We start from the raw sequence: 13,732 nt of genomic DNA, 5'->3' as shown, positions 1-13,732 counted from the left end.
ATTTGCTCATGTGCCCCCTGTGTGATAGGAGATACTCCCAATGAAATGGGGAATGAGCTGTGGAGGATTTCCAGAGCAGTAGTGTGTAAATTTGGAGTTGTGTTCTATGTTTTTAAAAGCTTTAGAGTTAGGAATATAGCATTGCACCCTAAGTAGATGCTGTTAAGGCACATGGTGTAGCAGGGGTTGTTCCACCAGGCAAAGCGTAGTCTTGAATGGGTCAGTTCTATTGCAGAGGACAGCCCTTGCCTGAGCTCCGTCTTCAAGATCACACCAAATCTTAGGCATAGAAAGCCTACTTATGGTTATGTAAAAACAATATTTTGTTTGAGGAAAAGCAAGCCCAACCTAGTTTCTGGTAACAATAGTAAATACTGCAAATGCAGGAGGAGAGAGATCAGCTCCTGTGCAGGTAGGAGTCCTGCGGGCATCAGAAAGGGAACTGGCCCTGAAGCTGTTCTGCAAGGCGTTTTGAACTGAGGTTGGGTGGGGGCAGAGCTAAAAGGAGCAGGGTGGTATCATCCAACCAGGCAAACCTTCCAGCTCTGGCCACCTCTCCCTGGCCAGTGTACTCTGCTTGGTCTAGAAGATGGTGAGTTCTGCTGGACAATGCGGAGTAGGAAGTGGTGTCTCTGTCTCCCTCTGAGTCTCTTTGGAGATCACAGACCAGTTCAAGTATTTTAAAAGTGGAGGCTTGTCTTGAGCCCAGAAATACAAAACTTTCTATTTTCACATCACCCTTTCCCCTCAGTATGTTTTACTATTTAAAATTAATAAAACAAACAAAAAAACCTCATAGACATCCAAGAAAAAAAGATTTAGTTGAAGTTTCTATTGTGAGAAAATGGGGCAGAAATGTCAAATGTTCCCTTTAAAGACTTGTCAGTTTACTAACACTGTTTGTATCACCAATGCAAATTATTTAAGCTGCTAAGATGCATAGAGCTCAGTGTTCCTGAGTTGTTAGCAGTGCTTTGTTAATGAGCTCCATATACTGTTGCTTTGCTTTCTTGTTAAATATGTTTGGTAAAACTTGAATTTCATGTTACAGTTCCTTTCTCTGTCAAGGTGGGGTTATCTGTTAAAGAAGTTAACTCTTGATGGCTTGTGATAGTATCAAAGGCAGCATTTACATACAGATCATCTGTGCCTGTGTCCTAACTTTCAAAATGTACTTAAATTCAAGATAATACTTCAAAATACATATTTGTTTATTCAATTCCTTGAGTTACTTGAAGGGAAAGTGCATGGAAGACTTCCATAAATAATGCATACCAGTGTCAGTAATGTTAAAATCTATTTCTGAAATAAACAGTTCTGTTTCATAGCAAGAAATGTGTTGGAATTGCCCGCCTAAATGGGTTGGAGCTGTTGCAAGGAATGCTGTTTGTTGCAGCCTTTGTGATTTAGACATCGTTTCACTGGAAATAGTTCAGATTTTCGTTTTAATGCTGGCAGGCAATTTTGCTGCACGTTGCTCAGCATGCTGCCGCGGTTTGGGTTGCAGGAGCACCGGCAGAGTGGGTATTTCCTTAACAAGAGAACGAGCCAGTACTAGGGTCCTTTCAGCATGGGTCATGGCTCAGCTTTTGATTTATCAAGGAGACAAACTGAGAGTTGCTTAAACCCCAGCACTGTAGGGGAGCAGTTGTCATGTGAGTGGAAGTGCGCTGAAGCCAGCCCAAAGGCAGGCTCAGGGGTGACTTTCTGCAGTGACAGCCGGTACGTTTCGGTCTGCACATGAGCTGCCGAGTTTTATTCTCAGTACTGCAACATCCGTTCACTTGGGAATGTTTTACTAGTCTCATGCATATTAAAATAATGTAACAAATTGCTAAAGTTATTTAGCTTTTAAGCATCTGTTGCCTTATTGGAGCATTAACTCTGTTCATAGTAAAATACAACGGTGACTCAAGCATCATGAGTGCTATAGCAGTAGCAATGCTTGTTCTTTATTTGGGCGATAAATGTAACTGCATTATGCAATTTTGGCTAGGTTTAGTGTTTATGTTGTTTAGGTTAAACCTTGCCATGCCTTGTCGGTATGTGCATGTATAGGTTGGAACACCTGAGGCTCTCAGCTTATAGCAGGAATCAGTTGCGAAACTGTAGAACTTTATGTCCTTGCAAAGATTATTGCTTTAGCCTTCTCAGGTAAAAGGGGCACTTCACTTTTATTTGTTATTTCCTACTTAGTGGCTTCTAGTGCTTTGCATGACTCCACAAATGCTGCCTTAAGATTCTTTCTATGTGCAGATTTTAGTCTTTTGATACTGACTAAAAAGAATGATATTTTAATAAATTACTTAACCCCCTCATACATTGATGTTGTCTTTCCTTTTTGTGTTTTCAGTATAACACTTTGTCTGAAATATTTTTGGAATTTTTTATAATGTATTGATTGTGATGATGTAAAATGGCAACACTATTAATGAAAAATATGCTTCAATTGTGAGCTCTAGTTAAATGCTGTGTCCTTCTTACGACGCTCACATTTTCTCAGTGAATTTGCATGCTCTTGAGTTACTAAAAAACCTATATTATGATAAATATGGTCTTTCCTTGGCTGTTACACCTCTGCTAAGTGTTAAAATTATTTCCTGCTGAATATTTATCTTCCATGCTTACGGAATGTGTACATTTGTATGTGGTATGTACATTCCACACAAGCAAATTATTTTATAAGCAACTTGATGTGTTTATTCTGAAAAAGCAGGTCCTCACCCTTGTGTCTTCTCTCCTAGGCATCCCAAATCTTTGGGTCAAAGAGAGTCATAGCAGGCAATCATAACAATCTAAATATCTTACTGCAGGATAATAGGTTTTCTTTTTCTTACACAAGAGCTGGTCAGGTGCTGTAGCACCGCCAATGCAATATGAGGAGTGAATGTTTAAATCTTGTATTTCCTGTAATTCCTTGGTGATTCTCAGTACCCTGTTGGGTTGCAAAATCAGCAGCATCTGCTGCAGAAGAAATCAAACATCTTCAATCCCAACACGTCAGTCTTAGTTATTGCTTCAGAGAGGATTACAGGAGAAAGGACAATTCTGAAGACTAAATGCAAAATAAAACCAAGGCTGTTTTCACGCCCTTGGGTGGTGACATCAGGAGTCTGAAAGTTTGCACTATTTAAGCATATGAGTGGTATGTCCAGGTCTTGTTTGCATGGATTAGATTCTACTTACAATTTTATTTTTCTTTTTTTAGTATAATGCTTCACCACAGCAGCAGAGAGATATAATAAAGAGTAGGAGTCTGGACAGGAGGCTACAAGAACCAATAGTTTTAACAAAATGGAGGCACAGCACAATTGTGTTGGACACCAACGACAAGGTAGGAGCAAGTTACAAATGTGCTGAAATGCCACTTGTTTCTATGTGTGACATAGTTAATGTACCAGAAATGACTGTGCCTGAATTTCTGAAATTTCGTTTTTCTTTTGGTCTCTTGTATCATTGTGTGTAACGTGCAGCAAAAGCAAGGCCTGTTCAATAACTTCACTACTGTTACTTTGTGAATAGCAGCTCTTTTCTCGTCCTTGAAGTATTTTAATTAGTGTAAGTTTGGGGGGGAAAAGCTGTTCATGGTTACAACAGGGCTGTAATATTGTTATTGAAGGGCAGAGGACAGTACTGAAAGTACTGAAACACTTGGCTTTGATCCTCTCCAGAGCTGAGCTGGCGTTTAATCCGAAAAATGCTTTGAGTCAGGAACAAAAGCTGTTTTCTGCCTCTTCTCAGGGCACGTTCTTGATAGTCTTTTTGGGCTATCCAGTAACGGAGGCTGTTTAGGCCAGCAAGGAGACAGGGCCTCTCCCTTGCTCTCCCTCTGCTTTGACCTTTTTCCTAGCCATTTCTGCTTGTGCTGCGCCGTTCTGCCTGTGGGTGAGCAGGGAGGAACTGGAACCGGTGCTCTGCGGTGGTGACATGCTGATTTCTGTAACTTTGCTGCAGTCCATCCTGAGATTTATGGAGAATGAAATAACTTGGTAGTGCTGAAATCTTAGCACAAACTTCTCTGAATGGAATACCGAGAAACAGCGTTGTAAGCTTCCTTTTCCTAAAATTCTGAGAAAAAAAAAATTAAATTAATGCAGATTTGAAAATGTAAGGAAAAGTCGGTGAGTGGCCTTGTGTAATCACAGATGTCATAGTCGAACTTGAACGGACAAAACGCAGTAGTTGTAATGACAATGGATCTGCTGCCCAGAACGTCACTTGCTTGACCTGTTGTTTCCATTTTAATGGACTTGCTTTCCATGAGCTGACTTAGCTCTTCAGAACAGGATGTACTGGATTTGATCTGGAGCTTTTCAGTTGTCACTTTGGGCTATATCGTGTAGTGTTGAGGAGGCAGTGGGCCGTGCTTGGCTGGAGACGTTGCACCTCTCGCCATTAAATCAGCTCGAGCAATTCTGAGATCCTGCTGCTGCTCCTTTCCCCTCCCTCCTCCTCTTCCTCTGCCTCATGCATCCTTCTGTACTCAGTGTGTTGTGGCACTCCATGAGACACAGCCTAGATGGAGCCCTGGTAAATCAAAGCTGAGTGGACACTTCTAGCCTCATGTGCAGCTTATGCTTCGCAGGTATGAACAATTTTGTTGGAGATAGCTCGAAGTTCTGGCTTCGCTTTTAAAGGAAGACTTCACCTTTTATTTTCTGGCATAAGATGTGCTGCTCTTTTAGAAAGAGCTTTACGTAGTGCTGCACTGAATGAAGAAGCTTTTGTAAAACATTAAATAAGTGAAGCTGTTTACATTTCTTCAAGGCTCAATGTTCACATATCGAGAGCTTAAACTTAGTGAAGCAAACATGAAAATGCACAAATGTTATGGGTAATAACCAAAAGAAACTCTATTTGAGCTGCAGTTGTGAAGTCTTAAGTCAGCAGCCTAAAGTTCCTTTAACAGTGTAGGCAGCATATGTTTTTTATTGGTAAGGAGAAAATAGTTTATATGAAGCACAACATTAATGCTTTGGGGAAATTTAAAATGTGTAGTGGAGCAATAAACTAATGTTTTATGGAAAGACAAATAATTTTTAGTGCATTAATGCAGCTGTTTTATTACCACTAGCAGGCACACTGTTAATATATTCTGCTTTCAATTAGTATGTGGGAAGGGAATGTTTCATTACCATAAATACTGGATTTCTTGTTCCAGAGTTGCTTTTGCTATATGAAAGCTATCTCAGATTCAGAATGAAACAGAAAGGAAAGCAACTGGTATTTGTCTGGATGGGCACATGAACCCCAAGCTTTCTCTTTAGCTGTCTCCTAGGGAAGCTGTTTTCTGCTTATTTTCCTTATTTGTTTATTTCTTGAAAAAACAACAGAACTCAATTGTATGAAAATAGGGCAGTCAAAAGAGTACTTGAAATGTGTCAGAGTGAAAGTATGAGTTGCCATGGCTCACGAGAATTTGATGATACCAAACACACTGGTTAACAGTTTATTGGCTGTGGTACACTTCTGCATATAGCCATCAGCTAAAAAATTTGATAAGCATAGGAAAAAAGACCTTCCTGGGAGGGACAATTTATTTTCTTAATTTGAACTTTTTTTTTTTTTTTTTTCTTTGCAGACATCTGAAAATATGGAATGTTTAGGCTGTTCTGCTTAGAAACACTAAAGTCCTCTGTTATTATGCCACTGAAAGAACTAGTGGGCCACTTCTTTAGGTAGATTTGCAAGTGAATTTTAAAGCACAGATCTGCAGACTGCTATGTCATGCTGCAAAACAAACTGGGTTTAGGAGAGCTATCAAGGGATTTAAAAAGAGAGAAGGGGAGAAATGTGTTAACAGTAACAGAGAACAAGTGATGTTTTTCTTCCATTTGAAATTCTTTACCAGATTTTCAAGCAGTGTGTTTGTTGAGGGCAATCATTAGTTCGGAGGAAACACACATGCCTTTTGTTGTTGTTCCAGATGGGCCATTTTTCTAGTTTTCAGAGATTTAGTATTTTATTTTGGTCTGTAGTTAACAGTTCAAAACAAAACCCTAAATCTCTGGAGATTTTCAGTGTTTGATTATAAGGAGATTAATGATCATGACTCATGAAAATTAATAATGTTGGTATGTGTTTTTCTACATATATATTTTTTATGCTAATCTTGTATTCACTAACCACAAGAAACACAATGTATTCTTTAAAATCCTAGTATTTGTATATGGTATCTTGTAATAAGCCATTATTTTATATATACATCAAAATTTGATAGCAATGTCATACAAGAAATCTACCCCTTTATAAGGATGAAGGCTTTGCTTGAAGGTGATGCAGCATGTATTAATATTTTTTTCAAATGGTTATGTACTAATTAACCCAGTTTGAGTCTTGTCTGTAAGAACACTGATTAGTAAGCAAGTTTAGAATGTAACTGTCTGAGAATATTATGAATGCTTAAAAGTACTTTTCTAATCCATGAGTGTATAAAAAGAAAGAGACAGAAAGCATCTTCAGGTTAAAAAAAATAATTGTATGAAATAACAGTATCTGTTGACATTGACATTGACTATTTGAATTTTATAGGAATCATCAACTGCTTCTAAGGCCAGTTTTCCTGAAAATGAGTCATCTCCTTCTTCACCAAAGCATCAAGCCACAGTCAGTATGCAAAGTGTTTAAATAGATAAGTAGATGTTGTAGAAACTGAGCTATTCATGATTAGAGAACTGAGGGTAAGCCTTCTTGTTCTTGGGAAAAATAATAGGATAAAACTATTTGAAGGCTTTGCATTTAAAAGGAAAATTCATTACAACCAAGTCTGCTTTCAGGAAAAAAATGTGAATGTCTTCAGTTTAAATGCAACTTAGTGATAGCAGATTAACTTAAAAATTCACTGTGGCCAAATTGTGCCAAATTATGTAGAACTCAGTTTGCTTCCTCCAACAGTCACAGCTTCTTACATAGCATTTTGAAAGGTAAAAACAGAAACAAATTCCCCCTCTCCACCGAATCCCTCACTGTTAGTAGTCAGTAATAGTTTGTAGCATTTGATATCTCTAATTTTGCCTTGTGTTTCAGTCTTAAAGAGACATAGGGGACTTGGCATAAATAAACTACATCATTTTGATTTAGTGTCATAACTTCTGGGAGAAAAACCTAAGCCTGCTAAACAGCTTTTTTATTTCAGTTTACATTTTAAATGTGATTATTCCTTTTTAAACAGTGAAAAATGTATTTTAAAAGCCCTTCATTTTAATTTTTTTTTTTTTTTAATTTTGTACTACAGTAGCATTGAAATAAGTAACTTGGTCAGTTTTACCAGCCCCTTGGTAGGTACCTCAGGGCATTAAAGGCACAAGTTCTGTTTCTTTCTTAGCATTCTTCAGCATGCAAGGGAATAGTTCTCTGGCTTAGTCGTGATAATCCTTTCTTATAATACTTCAAGCAGTTTTTCACAATAAAATAATCATTGTTTATTAAGCAAGCATAGCTGATAGCCTTACACAAAAGCAATTATTGCTGCATGTGATCTAATTTCTTTAAATATGGCTCAGATCTTAAATTTTTGAAATTGTGTTTCGTGGAAAAGCTCACTCCTGATTCAGATAATAGAAAAAACATCTGTATTTTCTTTAGTTTTTCCCTGGAATTTAAGTATTCCAAAGAAAGCTGGTAAATTTTTGAGAATTTTGATCCTTAACCGGCTTTCCTCTTCTTTTTCCTGATTCCATTAATTTTCCCGTTAGTACCCCCTAGTGTTGCTGCTAAGTAGGGCAGTATGAGACTTTCTCTGAATAATTCTCTGGAACATCCCCACTGGTTCCACCGTGGGTAATTGGTTAAAACCACGATTTATTTTGGGAAGTGAGCACAGGTTTCTCAGTCACTGGGAAGGTTGGTTGCAGGCTGTTCTGCTTGTTAAAAGCCAAAGGTTGGTTAAAAAGGGTGCAATGCATGGGACTGTTGGTCCATGGTCCACATGGATCACAAACAGAGTAGTCTAGAGAATGGGATAATTCATTTGTTTGGCCATTTGGAGAGTGGATGAGGGGAGGGACTCGCTTCTTCTGTTGAAAATACCGATTTTGGGAAATAATGCATCTGTCGCTGGGTTGCAAAAGCATTTCAGCTCAGTGAAGATATTAATTACTACTGGACTGAAGTTCCATCTGATCCACCAGCTAAACACCTTTGTCCTTGATAATGTGTCTTTGCTCTGTTTTATGTGCTGGCCTTGAAACATGTAAGTAGAATTTTTAAGGTCCGTGAAAAAAAGATCTATGTCTCTGACAAGAGCATTGTCCATGGTATCCCAGCAAAAAATATTTTCTTCAAAATTGTATTGTGCAGTTAGGGTCCATTTAAATTTGAGATTTAGAGGAAAATTCTGAAGAGGTTTTATCTTCTATTTTCGTTGTATCTAGAATTGAGGTCGGTTTTTTTAATGATAAAACTAATTTGGATCCATTCCCTAGTTGATTGTTTAAAATAATAGCTTATTTCATATATTAGGAACTGTTAGAAGCTGTTACTGAAAAGGAATTGATAAAAAAAAAAATTAGCATTCTTTTAGCACCACAGGCGGCTGGTAGGACAAGGCTAGGGTGTCAGAAGAAAATGGTAGATTTTGATACCTCATCTTATGATGATGGTTTAAGTGAATATTTTTATCCTAGAATGCTTTTTTGAACCTTCCTTAATTTCATTATTTTTACACAGAATGTAAAAATATTCACTCCAAATATTTGAAACTTGCACACAGCCATCTTGTTCAGCAGCGTTCTTTTCCTATCAATTACTGACTGGTCTTCAAATTTTTTGTAGGCATGCTAATATAGATGGTTTTCATCAACAAGACATAACTAAGTAGTTTAAAATTCTACTATTTTCCATGGGGATGGGAAAAAAAGGACATCAGAGAAATGCCTCCCTCTTCTGTTTTTAACATGAATATGTTAATTTTTTATGCACTTCAACCATGTTTTATTTAAAATATGAAATTAAATTAAAATTAATAGGGATAATTTGTATGGGAATTTAGGCTGTTTTTTTTGTCAGCCACCTCCTTTTTGTAAAGACTACTGTGCTATTATACAAGTCATTATAAATATATATTCATAATTTTCACTATCTACTGTAGCAAATTATTTAATTTGGCTTGTCCAAAAGGACCTTGGTCTTGATGAAGGAAAGCTTTTTACACTGAATGGTAATAAGTACTGTCCCAGAGGAATTTTGATTTTACTGATCTCTGAATATTTAAATATGCCTAAAGACAGTTTCTTGAAGTTATAACATGAGCAAAGATGGCTCATTGCCAGAAATGGATTATTTGGGGGATTGAATTCTGTGATATGATGTTAATAGAAGCAGATTTCCTTTTATGTTTCTTATGTCTTACCTTTATCTTACAGGGTCAAGAAAAGTATGGGTTATTAAATGTGACAAAAATTACAGAAAATGGGAAGAAAGTTCGGTAAGTCTTGGACTTGAAAAGTGCATGTGCTTAGGGTGTAGGAAAGGTCTTTTGTATTAGGGCTGGGGCTTGCAACTTCTTACTCTTTGTCTGAATTTGCCTTAGAGGTTTTCCTGTATGACACAGCTTAACCTTGTGTTAAACCTGTGTTTGTCACAGTGAGCTAAAGGTAATGGACTGCAGAGAGCCAGAGGCTCATGTATCAGGGCTTCACACAGGCCAGCAGTTTCATGAAGATGTATTGATGAGAGACAGCTTTTTAAAATGGGATTGATTGATTTACTTAAGAGCAAATCTGTATAAGTTATAGTGTGTCTTGTTCCTTGGATCAAATCGATGTAAGAGGAGCTTTCAGACTTCCACCTGCTGTCCTTTAACTTCCAAGGAGTGTACATCCATGTGCTCCCTAATTCTTCCTTCCCTGTGCTTCTGAAGGGTTTGGAGCAGTGTATTGCCCAACATCAGTCTCCTGTAGGTGATGAGTGACCTCATTTCTAACTTTTCTCTGCGTCCCAGGCAGCAATTTGCACTGTAAATCATAATGTGTAATTGGGTGATGCTGTCTGACTACATTTCTGATGTTTTGCAGAGAATCAATGGCAAATACTGCAGAGGTGTGGCACATCCTCAGAGTTTATTTAAATTTGCTTCTTGCCTACCCCCCCCCCTTTTTTTTTTTTTTTTTTTTTTTTGTTAATTTAATCTTTTATATCTAATAGTATGTTAGATCTAGTTCAGTGTTTCCCAGACTTGGGATAGATGAAGCATGCTTGTCCTGAGGATTAAATAGCCACACCCACCCTGACCAAGTCCAGTGCAGCTGGGCAGCACATCTGACCACCAGTTTGGTTCCTCAGAGCTGCTTCCAAGGGTTTGGTAGGGCTGGGTAGACAGGAGCTTATGTAAGCTGCTGCTGGTACAATGTCCTGTCATCATTTACGTTGCATCTGCTGGAATCATTGATCTGGATTGCTGCACTGCTGAACAGAAAGATGTAACATGGCCATCCTGTCACTTTGAGAGCTGTTTAGTAATAATTCATGTTGGGCAGTGGGAATAGATATTCAAGGCTTGTCAAGATTTTTTTTTTTTTTTTTTAATAACCTCAGGAGGACAGGTCTGCTGGCATAAAATCAAATAGACGACTGAAACAACTTGCTCTTTCTCTTAATTTTCTAGATGTGTAGGAAATACTTTACTGTCAATATAAATGAGCTTATTATATAAACATGGGACAGTTGCATCTCAGATCAATGAATTTCAAAATTATGCAGTAGTTTGGCATGATCTGTTAAGTACACAGTGAGCTGAGCATTCCAGATTAGCCCCTTTGAAATTACAGTTGCATGGTATTTCTCTTGGTGAACTGCTTCTACTACTAATTAGCTTTGTTTGATTTAGACTTTGATGGTCAGGCTGGGATTGTTAACATATGTTCCCTTCTACAAATATGATAGCAATTAAGACTTACTGATGCCACTAATGACTATATATGTGCTTAACTATATTAACATACAGGTCAGCTGAGCAACAATGATCGACGGTTTAGATACCTGCTTTCAGAGTCAATTTATTTTATGTCTGTTTACAATTATTTGCAGAAAGAATTGGATGTCATCGTGGGCAGTGTTACAAGGGTCATCGCTGCTGTTCACTAAAACCCAAGGAAGTGGAACTGGCTGGGTAAGCCCAGGAACAACCCCCAGGCTCATTGAAGTGTTAGTCATGTAAAGCACAATAAACTAAAGCCCTTTTATTTGCAGGGCCTAAATACCTGTATATATACCTAATATAGAAAAAAATACCTGTGTATAAGTTGGCAAGAAAATAGTTTAATGTAATTATGATGTAGCATAAGAAGAAAGCCAGTTGTATGTATGTTTGACAAGCAAGAAACTGGTAACATACATGTGCTCCTTAGGCTTGAAGTTATTTCTCCAGGCCAAATACTTTTGTGGTTTTTTACTGAAGTGTTTGTCTAAACAGTTTTTGTGTTTTGCCGTTCTTGGATATTTTTCATAAACTCCAGGTAATTTTGGATGTGATACACGTAATAAAGAAAATAGTCTGACACATGGCTTCTTGCATTGGCCTGTTTGAGCAATGCAGTGCTGTTCTCTTATAATTGTCTTCATCTTGCTGGATTCCATATTTTGGTTTAGGTCTTCATAGTGCACGACAAGTGCTTGTACTTATTTTGTTGTCTGATGAAGACCAAAAGAGAGGCATCGCACTGAAGATGATGATTATTCAATTTTTTTATCACCTCTAGTATAATAGCACTATCATTAAATTTGCTGTATTTATCCAGCTGCATTCCTGCATTAATAGTTACAGAAATGGCTCCTTATCTATGGCTTACACAGCCTCTTTTGGAGGTCTGACATTAAACTGTGTGGATCTCCTGTAATAACTAAAGGCAGGCCAGAGCCAGTGTTTGTTATTTCCATGTATTGTCATGTGAATTCCAGCAAAATTGCCTCTTACAGATCTGTGCTGTCTTGCTGTGCTTTACTGATCTTTGTGCTTGGCTCACTTTCTCCTGCTGGGCTTCAATTGGAATAGTGAATTGAAATTGACAATTCCTTTTTATAGTATTTAGTGGTTTTTTCAGACCTGTAAATATATTTTTTACCCCTTCTCTAGAAGGGGTGGTTGGAAAAAAATAGATGAAGATGGAAAAATTAAGTTTGGAGTAGAAGAGAATGAAAAAGGAGAAGTTGGGCAAGATGGTCAAGCAGAGGGGAAAGAGGGGAAGGAAAAACAATAAAGATGAAAGGTGTGAGAGAAGGTAAATTCCACTGTATGGCAGGAAGTGGATTTCGGTGACTTCTTTGGTTGACTTTTGCAGCCAAGGATCCAAAAAGTATTTTAATTTTACAGATATTAATATGCATGTTGCAAAGTAAAAGTTTTGCCTAGGTAACTAGTCAAGTTCCAAAATCTCAATTACAGCTACTAATACTCTTAATTCAGGTGTGGCTGTAAATCAAAAGAACTGTCATTTTCAGCTGTATATTGATATCATTAAAACACACAATGCTAAACAGTTCATGAATATATGATAATGTTACAAATGATGTGTGCCCAAATTAATTATCCATAAAAGGTAAGCAGTAAGCAGAGTTGTATGATTTATGGGCACCGAGTATAAGTAGTGTTATGCCGGATAGAATAATTTTTTAAAAAAAAATATTAACAAGTAAATTTTAAAATAAAAATGTGTAAATTCTTTTGATAATATAAGTGGAACAGAAATCCCAGAGTCAGAATATTTCTGTGAGACAGTATCAATTGTGTGTACTGTCAAACACTAGAGTAGGGTCAGCAAAACAGATATCAACAGTACAAACAATAAAATGAAGCTGGAAATATTAAGCAAGAATCTCTTTAGAATCTCTTTCAAGGACTTAATGTTTTTTACACCTCCATAATCATAGCTGACTTGGTAGATATGTAATTGAGTGTTCAGCACACACTCTTCTTGGTCTCTGTAGGAATTTTTTTTTTTTAGGTATTCAAAATTCCACCTCACCTCTCAAACTTGGTTCTGTGTCCGCATTTTAATAAGGTGAAGTCAGGTCTAACAGTTTGACATATGATAAGAATTACACTTCCTCTTCATCTTACAAGAGGAATATTTTGCATTCGTCTAGTGATTGATATAACCATATCTTCTTTTTTTGTGCATTGTTTTTTGACTTCATCACTTTTCTTCCTTTTTCTCATCAAGTCATTTTGCCAAGGGGGTTCAATTCCTGAGCTCTTGCTCTCGCTGCTTTCTTCTTGGAAAAATGCTCTCAGTCATCGACCTGCTGTCACCTATGTAAACTCTGCCCAAGTTTCAGCTATCACTGTATGTTTTCTTGTTGCATGCCTCTTGCCACTGTAAGGCTATTTGCCACTAATCCTGAAAGTAAACTTGAATTTTTCCAAGATTTAATTTTGACACTTCATAAAACAGCTCATGTATCTTGTTTGCTGTTTATGAAAGTCATCCAAGGTGCAAATTAACACAAGTTTATTGCAATAATCTGTAGTTGTTCCACTGGAACAAAGTAGAAAACATATCTGGTTCATTGGTGCTAGAATTATAATCCCAAATTTGCCTACTACTTGAACCACTAGTGCCTTGACTAATAAGCGGCATGATATACTGAGTTTTTTAACAGATATTTTGTCTGATTCTTTCTAACACAACTAAGTTAGAATCTTTGTATGGTGCCTGTGCTACCTTTGATACAATGTTGTACATGTTTGATAATTCTAGCTGTAATTGGAATTTCCAAAAATGTAAATGTTATGCAT

At 37.3% G+C, this 13,732-nt stretch overlaps 1 protein-coding gene across 9 annotated transcripts in view; it reads left to right on the top strand.

Moving 5' to 3' along the window:
* Positions 1 to 13,732, top strand: part of ARHGAP12 (Rho GTPase activating protein 12) — a 74,040-nt gene that overhangs the window by 45,055 nt on the left and 15,253 nt on the right. For 5 of the 9 annotated variants that reach the window (XM_040058668.2, XM_040058658.2, XM_040058649.2 and 2 more), the window contains 4 exons: positions 3,209 to 3,334; positions 6,532 to 6,606; positions 9,363 to 9,424; positions 11,026 to 11,107. In XM_040058668.2, the coding sequence (XP_039914602.1) occupies positions 3,209 to 3,334; positions 6,532 to 6,606; positions 9,363 to 9,424; positions 11,026 to 11,107 (345 nt within the window). Of the gene's footprint in view, positions 1 to 3,208; positions 3,335 to 6,531; positions 6,607 to 9,362; positions 9,425 to 11,025; positions 11,108 to 13,157; positions 13,281 to 13,732 lie in introns of all 9 variants that reach the window. The other 4 variants (XM_040058592.2, XM_040058601.2, XM_040058583.2 and 1 more) reach the window with 1 other exon arrangement.

Source organism: Hirundo rustica, chromosome 1 (assembly GCF_015227805.2).
Source record: "Hirundo rustica isolate bHirRus1 chromosome 1, bHirRus1.pri.v3, whole genome shotgun sequence".
In the NCBI taxonomy this organism is placed as follows: Eukaryota; Metazoa; Chordata; class Aves; order Passeriformes; family Hirundinidae; genus Hirundo; species Hirundo rustica.
This window is presented reverse-complemented; position numbering and strand designations above follow the sequence as displayed.